The sequence below is a fragment of the Crocodylus siamensis genome, chromosome 7, assembly GCF_052110815.1.
Source record: "Crocodylus siamensis isolate JL-2025a chromosome 7, ASM5211081v1, whole genome shotgun sequence".
NCBI classification, from domain to species: domain Eukaryota; kingdom Metazoa; phylum Chordata; order Crocodylia; family Crocodylidae; genus Crocodylus; species Crocodylus siamensis.
Window position 1 is genome coordinate 71,235,333 of NC_143401.1, and position 13,354 is coordinate 71,248,686.

The following is a 13,354-nucleotide window of genomic DNA, read 5'->3' on the forward strand; positions in this document are numbered from 1 at the left end:
TGCTGGGGCTTTACTAGACAAACACCTTTCCTGTCAACAAGTACTCTTTCCTGCCATGACAGGGGGTCGGACTTGATGATCTGCTCAGGTCTCTTCCGACCCTACAAACTATGAAACTACCCTACTAGTGAACAAAATTCTTCCTAATTTCTAACTTAAATTTCCCTTGCTCCAACTTGAATCTGTTGCTCCTTGTTCTGTCTCCTGTCACCACTGAGAATGGTCTAACTCTCTACTTTTCAGGCTGGAATTTCAAAAGAGTTTCATTTCCAGTCAGATACCTATATGTCATGGACACAGAGCTGGGCATTATGCTTGTAAAAAGTGACAAATGTCTAATACCTCATGGTCTAATGGGAGCTAGTAGGGACAGAGTACTTTTGAAAATCTGACCACATTATTTAGGTGCTTCAGTGGAAACTGTAGGGTGCTGAGTTCTGGTTCTTAATGAACAAATCTTTTCATGAAGCCTGCCAAGTTTCAATGAGATAAGTGCAGGGGTTTCTGGGAAACTGCACCTCAAGCTGCTGACAGGCAAAATCATGTTGTGTGTGTGTGTGTGTGTTAAGGCACAGCAGGGTGAAAACTGCAGGCATGGTAGCCCTGCTGAAGCCATGAAGCCTGCCAGGTTTCAAGGATATAGGTGCAAGGGTTTCTGGGAAACTGCACCTCAAGCTGCTGACAAGTAACATTTGTCACATGGGTGACACTGTGTATGTTAAGGCGCACCCTGACTGGTGCTGGGGCCTCTACATGACATGGTAGTGTGCCCCAATAAGGCCTCTTCCTCCCTTACGGCCTCAGTCCAGTCCACCACTTTAAATGACAACAGGTATAATAATAACTTAGTGAGCAGCAGCACAGTAGCACCAGCAGCATCTCAGGCAGCCAAACTGTCACAGAGCCTTTCTTTCCTCTCCTACAGGAGCTTCTTCTCCAGCAGCTGCCAGAGAACCCTCCCTGCCAGCCCTAGCCCTGAGGCTTAGATGTGCCCAGGGCCCTGCATCCTTCCAGTCACATGCTAGGGGTGTTGGTCAAAGGACATGGCACTGGCAGACAAGGTTATTTCCTTTGGGTCAATCTAATCTGGTGCTGTTCCTGGATGGAAGGAATAGTTAAGAAGCTAGAGGCTGGTATGCAGTGCAGGCAAGAAAGCCAGTCAGTAAAAATGGAAATGGAGGTGTCAGGGGGTTAGGGACAAGCTGGGGTGGGGAGGAAGGGGAACATAGGAGTGCAGGCAAACGTGCAGAGGTACCTGGGGAGTCAAATGATTGGCAGGTTGTAGTGTGTCAGAATTCCAATGTCTATATTGAGTCCATGAGTTTCTGTACCTAGAAGGCTGTGTGTTTCATAGTGTCCTGTTTTTATAAAAATATGTAAATATATCTGTGTTCCTATATAAATTCTATAATGTATGTATATGCCACAAGGTTTAAATGTATAGAAATAAAATATAAATGCATCTTCCTTCCTATATAAATTCTATAGTGTAATATCCAGTATAATTATAAAATTGAAAAGAATAAATCAATGAATATAATAATAAAATAAAAGGATCTAGAAGAAGGCAAAAGGTATTATGGAATCCCACTTGCTAGGCTAGCAAGTGGGAAATAATTCAAATCAATGGTAGTAGTAACCTTCATTGTCTAATGCTCCTGAGCTGCTGGCACCTGACAGTTACTGAGCTATGTTCCAAGGCAGAAAGCTGGCTAGCTTAAACAATGGTGCCTTTTATGTTGTTTTTCCATCCTTTCCCTAGAGCACTGGGATTGGAAAGGACCTCAGGGAGGGATCATAGTCACTGGCCAGCTACACAGTCAATATGAGAGCAGTCCTTTCCCCTCCCTTTCCTTACTTTCTGTTTCCCTGTAGGCAAGTCCAGCTTGAGCTTTGAAATTCAAAACATTTTTAAGCTTTTGAAGCATTTCAACTGCCCTCATTTCATTTGGGGGCTGTTTCGAAGCCCTTCGTTTTGTTTCGCTTTCACTGTTTTTAGCTCAAAACAAGCAGAAACAGCGTCAAAACGAAACAGCCGGCAAAATTTCACACAGCCCTAGTAGACAAGGATTTTACCAGTGAACCAGAGGGAACTCCAATATACAAAAAGAAATTCAAGATTGTACAGGTTTCTCTTAGTGATATTGGTTCCTGCAGTGCAAATGGGATTTAATTGTAATAGTTGACAACTGTATTGACATTTTATAGCAGCAGGACACTGGCTGCTGTGGTTTCCTTGCTTTACCTGTGGCAAGTTAGGGTATTAGGTCTATATTGTGTCAGGGTTGAGGATAGTTTTATGTAGAGTTTAAGTGATGGTTGTATGACATAGTTCGGATAGGGATGATCCTGGCTCAGGCAGGGGGTTGAACTAGGTGACCTCTAGAGGTCCCTTCTAGGCCTACTTCTCTATTAAAAAACAAATTTAAAAAAGTTTTTAGTTACTTCAGTATACAGGTATGACTTAAAAATATGAAGACCAGTGTTGTTGAGTAAAAAAGATGTCTGTCTACATGCATTATGTCTCTACCTTTTTCAGCCACATTTTCAGATGATTTTCAGACAGTTTTATCTTGAACTGTTAAAACAGCTCACATTTAAAATTTCCCTGTTTTGTAGCTTGTTGATTTTGTTACGTTGCCAAGTTCATATGGAAATTGCTCGCATTGAAGAAAATGGAGATAGAATAGAGGCTGCCATGGAACATTTGAAGAAGGCTATATATCTGGATAACAATGGACAATATCAAGAACTTCTCAAAATGGCTTTCAATCGTCTTCATTTATGCACTATGTTGTACAAATCACCTGAACGCCTGGAGGATCAAGCAGTTATGATGATTGAACAGGTAGTGTTAAAAATAATTTAAGTAATTGATATATCAACTTTGTCTTTGAATTCTGCCAAAAGGAATAATTTTGCATAATTGTTTAAATTGCATACCCTCAGATACAAGGCTTCTAAGTTATTTAGAATATGTCTTTGTGAATAATATCCATAAGCATTCTTTGTTAAAAGTTTTACAAGCATACATCTCTACTAACAATACTCAAAGGAAAGTGAGCCAGTTGTGATGCATCCAGGTGGTAATATTCTCCAAGTACTAGTTTAGGGCAGAGACCAAACTGGTAGGGTCAATAGGAAATTATATATAAGCTTACATATCTACATAGTGATACTATTCCATCCCATATGTACCCATATCTATACATGATGAACAGCAGAAGAGATGGTTGATAATAGATAAAAGATAAAACTTGTGCAGTTTTCCCTCTGATGACACATAATGTCACTGCTAATAGGTTTGAACCACTATAAGATAACATCAGGATTTTTAACTCATACCAAAACAGAGAATTCAGCACCCCAACATAACACCATATTAGAAGTCTCTGTTGTTTGCTACGTAAAATATGTGTTCATCCATTTTATACTCAATAACATTCTTACTGCTTTCTAAAGTTCATAAATAACCTTTAATTCATTATTTTACTAAAGAATCAAAAAAAAATTTAAAACTTTTATGATGTTAAAAACCAATTGATCCTTAAAAATCAGATATTATACTTTTTATCATGTTTTTTGTCTATATAGTTCAAAATACAAATGGGAGTAAATCAGTTTTATAAAAACATGTAAAAGTGAAGAGAAATGCTTCTAAAATCAGACTGACCCAAATACTTGTGATTTTTCCTGAGGAGAATATTAGAAACATAACTGTGGCTGGCTAGGGAAAAAAGGGTGCATCTACACAAGACTCTACATCTCCATCGCAACATGCTATGGCAACATAGCATTGGTGGGCACGAACCGTGATGCCGCAGCTATGTCAGCATAGCAACACTCTCCATTGCTATAACACATTGCTACAACAATGTAGCAACTAAGAATAACCGTGTGCCACTGGCACAACACAATAACAACAGTATCATAGGGGCACATGTAGACACACCCAAAAAGTAGCATTTGAGACCGAGGGGCCGTACCTACATGAGACACTGACTACGCAGTAGCCCGATACTACTGCACAGAAGTGTTGTACGGCAGCAACTGTAACATGACACTACTACACAGTAGTATTAAGCTACTGCACAGTAGTATCATGAAAAAGGTGTTTGTCAGTGCTACTGCGCAGTAACTCAAGTTACTGCACAGTCATTTAATACTTGTTTATACAAATACTGAGTGTCCGAGCAGTAATGACTGCTCAGTCAGTGTCTCATGTAGACGTGGCCAGGAACTATTGAATATCATATGGAGTCTCATATATGTGATTGTTTAGTTAGGGGCTATTCTGCCTTGAACAAGAGACTGAACTAGATGACATTCTCAGGACCCTCCCAACCCAACCTACTATTACAGGAGTCAGTATATTTTACAAATTCATATAGCATACTGTCCCACTCCCATGTTCTATCTTGAGTCACCCTAACTTATATAAGTCATTGGTGTCAATACTTACTTTTTCAGATAGGCTTAGTGTTTTGTCACTCTCATGTATCTCAGCCAACTTCTGTGTGTTATGGTCACACTTCACAGCCTGAAAATTTTGCATTGAGTTACAGAGGTAAATAGTTGGCTAAGGCTATAAGCTTAAATTGTTTCATTTTTAAGTAAAGGAATATTAAGCTTCTCTGTTCTCACAGAATTCTTTTACAAAAGTGTACCCCAAACATGTATGATTGGGTCTCTGCAAACATTTCACGTTGTATTGCAAGGGACAATTGACTAAAACAAAGGGTCTGTGGCCATATAGAGGCGACCCTCGCCATTCATGAGGCGATATGTTCTTGAGATCCCCACAAATAGCAAAATCCATGAATAAGGAACGCAGTGCCCCTGGCGGCTAGAGAGGAGAGTGGGGTGGCACGGTGGTGCTGGGAGCTCATCCGTGGCAAGCACAGAGCTCCCGAGGAGCTCCTGCAAATGTATTTAAGATGCAGGTTCAGCATTCGCGAATATTTGAAAATGCGAATGCCAAACCCATGAATAGCAAGGGTTTCCTGTAACTCAGACCCTAAGGAGTTTGTTTGGATTCTGGTAAGCTGTAGCACTTACCACACACTCTATTTGGATCAGCCACCTAACCATCATAATTACATAAAGCTTAAGTGCAGAAATTAAAACAGAAATGACCTGCGTAAAAACAAACTGAAAGTGACTATAAAGAGTTTAGTTAGAAGACAAGAACAGGTTGCTTTTAGTCCTGTACTTCATGTTAGACGGAATGCATCTACATGAGATGCTAACTGTGCGGGAACCTAATAATGCTGTGCAGTAGCATGCCCAGCAAAAAACATGCTACTATACTAGGCTACTGCACAGTAAGCAGCACAAAAAAACTAGTGCGCTGCTGCTGCTGTGCAGTAGTGCAAGTTACTGCCCATTGATTTAATACTTGGTTAGCTAAGTACTAAACTTAATACGCAATAACTACGGCACATTAATGAACGTGGACACACACATTGTGTTGTTTCTCATTCTACTGTGGTGTATGTTTGCTTCTAGTCAGAGAACATGCTGTCTGCTAGGCTGCATTATAGTTGAAAGGGAACTTGTAACAGTGCTTGTATTATCAGCTTGGGAGGTAAGTGCATTGATTAGGGATACTCTCAGAAGTTAAGTGATTACCTCAGCCAGAGGTAGTCTTGAAACCTAAAAGTCAGTTCTAAGTAACTGCAAGTGGATCACAAATGTAATCTTTAGGACAAGTCAGTGATAAGCTTTCAGCTCTAGCAATTTCAGAAGGCATTGTATGCTGCTGCTGAGCCAGGTGCACAGTTACTCTCTGTGCATGGAGTAGAAGCTGAAAATAATATTTGATTGTCACAGTCATAAATAATACAAGAATTTTCCCGGAAGAGCATGCTGCCTTGATCATTTGGCAAGCCATGGCCTCTGAGTCCTGCAGAATACCAGTTCTGAATGATTTGTGTGGAGGGATTCCTCTGGCTTGAAGAGGGTAGAGTACTTGTTCATTAACTACCTTTCTTTTTCCTCTCTGCATCATCAGATCTGTTTTAGAACAAATAAGTTGCATTTGTTCCACAGCTTGTCTGGCTGAAGTTATTTTGGTTAAGAAGTTGTACATTCTCAGTTGTATGTGGTCAAAACTAAAAATAACTTTTTTGTTTTCTTTGAATCAACACTTTGATTTTTTATTTTTGAGAATGTATCATAGTGACAGTTCATACCAAGAGAAATAAAGAGTAAATTAAAAGATATTAATATTAATTTTGTTACTGTATAGCTAGCTGTATTTGGCCTGAGTTACTCTTGAGATACTTATATTAAGAACTAAGATTCCATGGTCAGTATCTCCAGCTCAGCTGCAACATTGTAAATAGTGTATAAGGTGTTTGGTTTTTTAAAATATTTCCTATGCAGTGCATAATTCTGCAGTTTGAACCATGATGTATTTAGTGAATGAAATACAAAAACACCAATTAAATTGCTACCAATGTTTTCATTTAACAGTTGTGAATATGTCCATAAAAATTGCCCCTTCTTTTTAGGCTAAAAAGGGGAAGCTGAAAGACAGTGTGAGGAAAAAGCGGTCTCTTCTGGTAAATGCAGGTCTTGCACTAGCTCCTGATGCATTTCAAATAGTCCTTGATAGTGAAAATGAGGCCCAAGGTATGTTTACTGTGACAAAAAGGTAGGATGCATGCCTATAATTTTTATGGTCTAAAAGTTTGTTTGGTCATAATAGCAAGTGACAGTTTCTAGATGACTTTATTCTGTGTTAAATGCTGGTCTCATTGACGTAGGTGATAAAATTCACATTAACTTCCAAAGGCTGTGTTCTTTGGACCTACAGTGACAAATTGAGCTTGCATAATAATGTATTTGATGTATTATTGCTAATTGTTATTTGCCAGTTGCTCTAGATATCCAACTATTACACTAATGCAGGAGTTCTCAACTTTCTTTGACTCAAGGAACCCTCCCACAACTCTTGGAAATTGAGCAACAAGCATTTAAAAAACTGTTCTCTCACAGTGCTTTCTTCTTTGTGGAGGAGCCGGCAGTAGGAGGTGGATGAACAATGAGGCAGGGAATGAGCCTGAGACTGCACTTTATCTCTTCACACCTTGCTTATCTCCTCACATCTTGTGGCACCCTTGAAGGGATCTTACAGCACCTCTGGGTGCCCTAGCAGTGTGGTTGAGAATAACTGCATTAATTGGTACCATATATTTAGCTAGATAAATAATAATGAGAGACTCTACTGTGCAGTAGCATAGTTTACTGTGCAGTAAGTGTATGCGGCTACATATTCACATGCTTATTGCACAGTAAAAATTGCTACTTGCAAGTAAATTTGCTACCTGCAAATGTAAGTACCAGATTTACTTGCGAGTAGTTATTGCACAGTAACACACATGTTGATGCCAACCGGGAGCAAATTTACTCCTGGTCAGCACTGCCAGTAGGGTGCCAGCCTCAGCCTAGCCCTAGGACTCCAGGGCTGGGAGCCTCTTTGCCTTTCCCAGGCCCAGGCCCTTAAAAACCTGCAAGCACAGTGAGCCCTGAGGCCCATGCAGGCAGCCTGAGGCCATACCATGCCACTATGTACGCCTGCACAGGCCAGCTGTGCCAGCCTGCATGCACTCCAGTGCCACTGCCTGGCACTGCAGTGCTGCACAGCTGCTAGGACCATGCTGTCCAGCCTACAGGCTGTTTCAGGTTCCTGCCAGGCCTAGTTGCAGGCAGCTCCTGGCCACTGGAGCCAGCTCCCTCTTCCCACAGCTGGACTAGTTGGGGCCCCGGGTGGAAGTGTGGCGTGGGCAATGATGAGGCCATCTGGGCTCCCAAACCAGTTCTCTGTGTGATTGTTCTTGTGCTGCTGGGCCTGGATAGCTGCTTACAGTGCCCAGTGTAGGGGCACAGTGCAAGACAGAGCCATGCTTAGGGGTGGTGCCCCACAGCACCTACAGGCTCTGAGCATGCTGCTGGGGGTTGGCTGTGGCACTTCCTTTTGGTTCTTTAGGAGAAGGAGCTTTAGGTCAGCTGCCTGCAGTGGGCCCGGGACTGCGCTGGCCCTTTTGGCCCTGGGCACTGGCTGCCAGAAGGGGAGCAACTTGTGCTGGGGGACCAGTGGCTGCAGTCTCCCCTGGGCGAGTCCCGCACCCGCCAGGTTTGCTGAGGTGTGTGCGCTTACGGAGGAATGGCCACAGAACAGGGTGCACACCGCCTGTCCCCGGGTTCTGCCCCTAGGTGTCCCCACCCCATGGCCAGCCATCCCTGGAGGGCACTCACACAAACTACCACATTGTTGTAAATAGTTTTCATGGGGAAAAGGGTATTATATTGTTCGTGGGTGGGGTGAGTGGTGGAGGAGCTGTGCTGGGGAGGGGAAAACAGGGGGTCTGTTTGATGTGAAGGGAATAAAAAGTGTTATGCTGAGGTATGTCTGTAGTAAGTGTGGTGCTGGGGGTGGATAGGGGTGTGGAAAATCTGTGGGCAGCTGTCCAGGTCGGCTACAGCAGGGGGTGCAGGAAGAGGTGGTCAGCCAGTGCCTTTTGCACCCAGTGCCCTTGGCCCCTGCTGGACCAGGGCCTCTGTGGGGGTCCTGTCGGTGTCACTGCTGCCGCAGCTGGTGCTCCTGATGCCAGGCATCCTCCACCCACTGCACCTCCTTCTCCCAGGCCTTGTGAAACAGCTTGTCTCAGGCTTCACAGATGTTATGCAGCATACAGGTGCTCACATTCGTGAAGACACTGCAGTGGTCGATGATGGCCTGGAGCACAACAAAGTGAAAGCCCCTCTGGCTATACTAGGGGCAGTCGCTGTGAAGCAGGCAGGTGGCAGTGATGTTGGTCCCATCTAGGGTCCTGATGCACTGCGGGAATCCCAGGGCACAGAACCTCGTCACCACTGTCAGGGGGTCATGCACCTGGAGCACCATGTGTCCCAGCACATCCTGGACTGCTCTGTGCACCTCCAGGACAGCCTTTCTGGCAGTGGCCTTGCCCATGCCAAAGAGATGGCCCACATAACAGAGGCTGGCAGGCATGGCCAGCTTGAGCAGGGTGAAGGTCAGCCAGGTGTTTGCAGGGAGGAGCTACTGCATGGCAGTGTCCTGCCACTCTAGGTGTGGATGGAACTGCTTCAGGAGGTCCAGGAAGGTGACCCAGGTCATCCTGAATACCTCTAACTACTGTTTGTCATCCCAGATCTGCTGAATGACATGCAGCCACCAGTCCTGGCTGGCACAGTGGGCCCAAAATCAGCGGGGCTGAACTTCTAGGAGGGCAAGAGTGGACCCAGTGGTAGTGTGCAGAAAGCACATCATCAGCATCCCTGCCGGGGTCCAGCCAGCAGGACAGGATCTAGGTGGCAGCTGTGCAGCAGCAGCAGCAGCAACCCTGGGATGGTGTGGCTGGGCACACAGTCTCTGCACATAGGGAAGCTAGTAGGGCCTAGATGGCCATGGGCCAGACAGCAGTCAGTGCAGTGGGCTGGGGGGGCCAATGGAGTGGCCAGCAGGAGCTTGGGGTGCTGGGCATTGCTGCCAGGAGCAGGGACTGGAGCAGCCATGGCGCTGGGAGGCAGAGACAGTGATGATGATGATGATGAGACGGTTGCTGTGTACTGCCCTTGTGCTGTGCACGCTGCTCCTGCCCTGGGAAGTGGCTAGCCAGGAAGCAAGGAGTGGGGCTGCTTTTTCAAGATGGTCTGCAGCCAGAGCATCAAGCTTCCCCCGGTGGTGGCATGGGCCCATTGCAGAGCCACCGGAAGTGGGAGCAGTTTGCTGCTGGGAGCAGCAAATCTGCTCCCATGTCCCTGCATGTGTAGACACCTGCCCAGGAGCATTTACTCATGAGTAATTTCTTTACAAGTAAATTAGTTCCAAATCAAATGCATGCATTTATAAAGTTCTTAAGGGAATATCCTTTTTTCCTTCTTATTTAACATTAGTATTTAATCTGTCCTTATGTATATGTCAAGAATGCCCATGTTCAGATATTTCTTTCTGTTTTTTTCTTGGTATATTGCTTGAGGATCAAATTAAAATTTATTCAGTCTGGGTTACATCAGCAACCATAGACTGAAGTCAGTGTTCTGCCTTATCGAATTTCCAGGACAGCCACATCAAGTTACTTGTACTTTAGTACAAAGCATTTCTGTCTTGTCATTATACTGCAGAAATAATCTCTTTGACATTCTTACATCACTGGAGCCATTTTCCACCTGGGGGCCCAACTTCTCTTCCACATATCAGTTTCAGTTGATTTCTTGTCTAATATTTCTGTGCCTGCATGGCTGTATTTTTTGTTGATTAATCATAGCAGAGGCTTAGATTCTGATACTGAACAAACTGTGCCTTCACAATATTTTGTACAACCCTTGTCTGGATCGGTGTTCAGTTTTTATAGATTGTACAAGTTGTGAGTCATGATATATATTTAGAAGATAAGTTTCCCCTCAGGCTTTTATCTGATAGCAACAGCTTATTTATTTTTCATTGCCAGAAACATAGACCTATATATAATTCTTTTATTTTAAAGAGCAACCAGAATTTAATTTTCTTCAATTACTGAATTGCTTCTCTTCGGTAGCTGTATTGGTCCTTCCTTGAAGTAATGGTCCAAATGTTTTATGGCTCAGATATGATCCCGTGCCTAATGATGTCAGTACAGAAAGTCTTGCTGCAAGTATGCTACAGACAAGCAGATAGAGATCATTTGTTATACCCATTGCAGTCCAACTTGTCTGAGTGCAGAATTATTATTTTTTCAAGGAAGCTCTAAACATTAATAAAGCCAAATGAGAAGTGTGTCAGACATTAATTTTGAATCAGCATATTTTCTTGTCACTGAAAATGCACATGGATTGTTTTAACTGTAAGTTTTCAAAGATGGTATTTTAATTCCAAGAAGAACCCAAAATAACCCAAATAAAGTCCTATGCCTCAAGAGTTAGGGTCTTCTACTATAGATAAATTTATTTTAGCTAAGATGTATTAAATCATAAAATGATAGAAAATTAGGGTTGAAAGGGACCTGGGGAGGTCATCTGGTCCTAAAATCCTCAAAGCAGGACCATCCCTAAATATATCATTCTAGCCAAGGCTTTGTCTACCCTTAGAGGCCGCATCCAGATAAGCAAGCACATGCCTGTTGCAGTGTCTCAAAGCAATTTGAGAAGCTGCAGGAGGCACGCTAGGAACAAAAAAATGTTCCTCATGCTGCATATTTGCAGCGTGGCCTCTAAGTTTGATACTGGGACATCTCAGTATCAAAAAAACCCCTCAAAAACCATGCTAAAAAAGGTGGCACAAGGCACACTCCTGGAGCATGCCCTGAAGCAACCTCCGAAGAGACACTTTACCACCCTGCCTCAGCATGCTGGCGCAAACAGAAGCGGGGCAAAGCTTGTAGCAGTGTCCCAGAGCTGCCTGGGACCCAAGCTCTGTCCCCAGTAAGCATTGACATGGGGGTGGAGGGATTGTGGGGAAGGGGTGGGTCCCTCGCCTGCCTCCAGGGCACACAGCCTCCGTCACCCCTGGCAGCATCAGCCAGCAGCAGGCCCTCAGGATGCTTGTGGCCCATGGCAGGCAGAGCCCCCTGGTGGCTCACAGCACTGCCTGAGACCTGGGGACTACACATGGTGCACAGAGCCAACCTGACCCACTGGCACACGCCTTCATGTAGGACCGCTCCTGCTGCTACCCAAGGTTCCTGGCACTATATGAGCTGTGCACCATCTGACCAGGCTGGCTTCTGTCTCCATGTGCCCACCACACAGGCAGGAGCTGGCCCGGCCCAATGGTGCATGGCTCCTGCATGCAGTGCTGGGAGCCCTGCGTGGTGGTAGGAACTGGACTGGTTCTGTGTGAAGGTACAGGCCAGTGGGTGGGGTTGGCTCTGTACACCATTATAGCCCCTGGGTCTCAGGTGATACAAAGCACTGCCAAGGGGGCTCTGCCTGTCGTGAGAACCCCAAGGACCTGATGCTGGGTGCTGTTGTGGGGGAGGGTGCTGCAGCACACTGTGTGGGGGGGGGTGGGCATGTCACAACCTTCCCAAGCCCCCCCACCTACCCACTTACAAACCTCACACCCATGAACCCCCACAATCCACCAATAAACCCCCAACATGTCCCACACCCCCCACAGACCCTCCCACCCCCAACAAACCTCCCTCCCACACCTCTTCCGCACCCCTCTTAAATCCCACATCCCCCTCCCCCCCAATTTCACACACTGCATGCCCAGCCACCTGCTGGCAGGAGCCATAGCCACAAGGGCAATTGCCACACTGCAGCCCTGTCCCATGCCCACACCAGTGCTGGGACGTGCAGCCCTGGTCTCGGGGGGTGGGGGGCTCCTGGTCCCAGGAACCACTTGGGTGTGTGATGGGTTGGATGAAGGGATAGAGATTGCAACAGGGGTGTGTGTGAGCAAGAGGTGGGGGTCAGGGTTGAGGGAGGGCTCTGGGTAGTATTGGCCACCAGAGCTGGGCTTAAGCATCCCTGATCCCCTAGAGCAGCCTGTACAGGGGGAAGCCAGGAAGGGAGGGGCTTGCCCAGCCCAGTCCCTGAGCCCCAGTCAAGAGCTTCCCAGGAATGGCATGGGGGTCGCTGGGGCCTGGGCACAGGTGCAGAGAACAGAACAGCAAGGCCTGGCACTGCTCGCAGCCGCAAAGCAGTGGATGGGCCAGCTGCAGCTGGAGTCATGTCCTGGTGCTGGGACAGAGCTGCTGCTGGGAGGGAGTGAGCGGAGGGCAGGCAGGGGCTGCGGGTCAGGAGCAAGGGGCACTGGTGGGGCTGTGGGTTGGGAGTTAAGGGCAGGGGCAGGGGCAGGGCACTGGCATATCTGCTGCTCAGCACCACAGAGCAGCTGTGGGTCCAGCTGCCGCTCTTCCCACATCCTGGTGAGTGAAGGGGACAGGGGCAGCTGTGATTTTTCTATGACAGAAAAACCAAAAGCAAATGCCAACATGTAGACATATATTCAGTTCATTTGATGATGATGACAGAGGCACTGTTAGGCTTCCAAATTGCTTTAAAATGGTAAATATATGAATAAAACATTGGCCAACTGATCTTTTTATATATAGTGGTGCTTCAGTTTAATTGTGGGAGAACAAAGATTTTGGATATTTTCATGAGAGAATTTGCGGGGTTTTATCAGAGAATTTGCCATTTTTAAACAGGGAACACCAGGATCTCTGCTAGTGAGGCAAGTGGAGGGACTCATGCAGAGGAGCCCGCCCAGGGCCAGCACTGGGGATCCAGCTGGAGGGGAGATGAGGTGGCTGACCTCCTGGCCATTTGGGGCCAGAAGGACACACTTTGACATTTCAAAACAGGTCACTGCAGTGAGCACATCTTCCAGGCGATAGCT

General features: G+C 45.6%; 1 protein-coding gene across 1 annotated transcript in view; it reads left to right on the forward strand.

The window, feature by feature from the left end:
- Window positions 1-13,354, forward strand: part of CFAP46 (cilia and flagella associated protein 46) — a 159,419-nt gene that overhangs the window by 39,269 nt on the left and 106,796 nt on the right. The window contains exons 12-13 of the mRNA XM_090058073.1: window positions 2,620-2,848; window positions 6,516-6,636. Coding sequence (XP_089914199.1) covers window positions 2,620-2,848; window positions 6,516-6,636 — 350 coding nt within the window. The remainder of the gene's footprint in view (window positions 1-2,619; window positions 2,849-6,515; window positions 6,637-13,354) is intronic.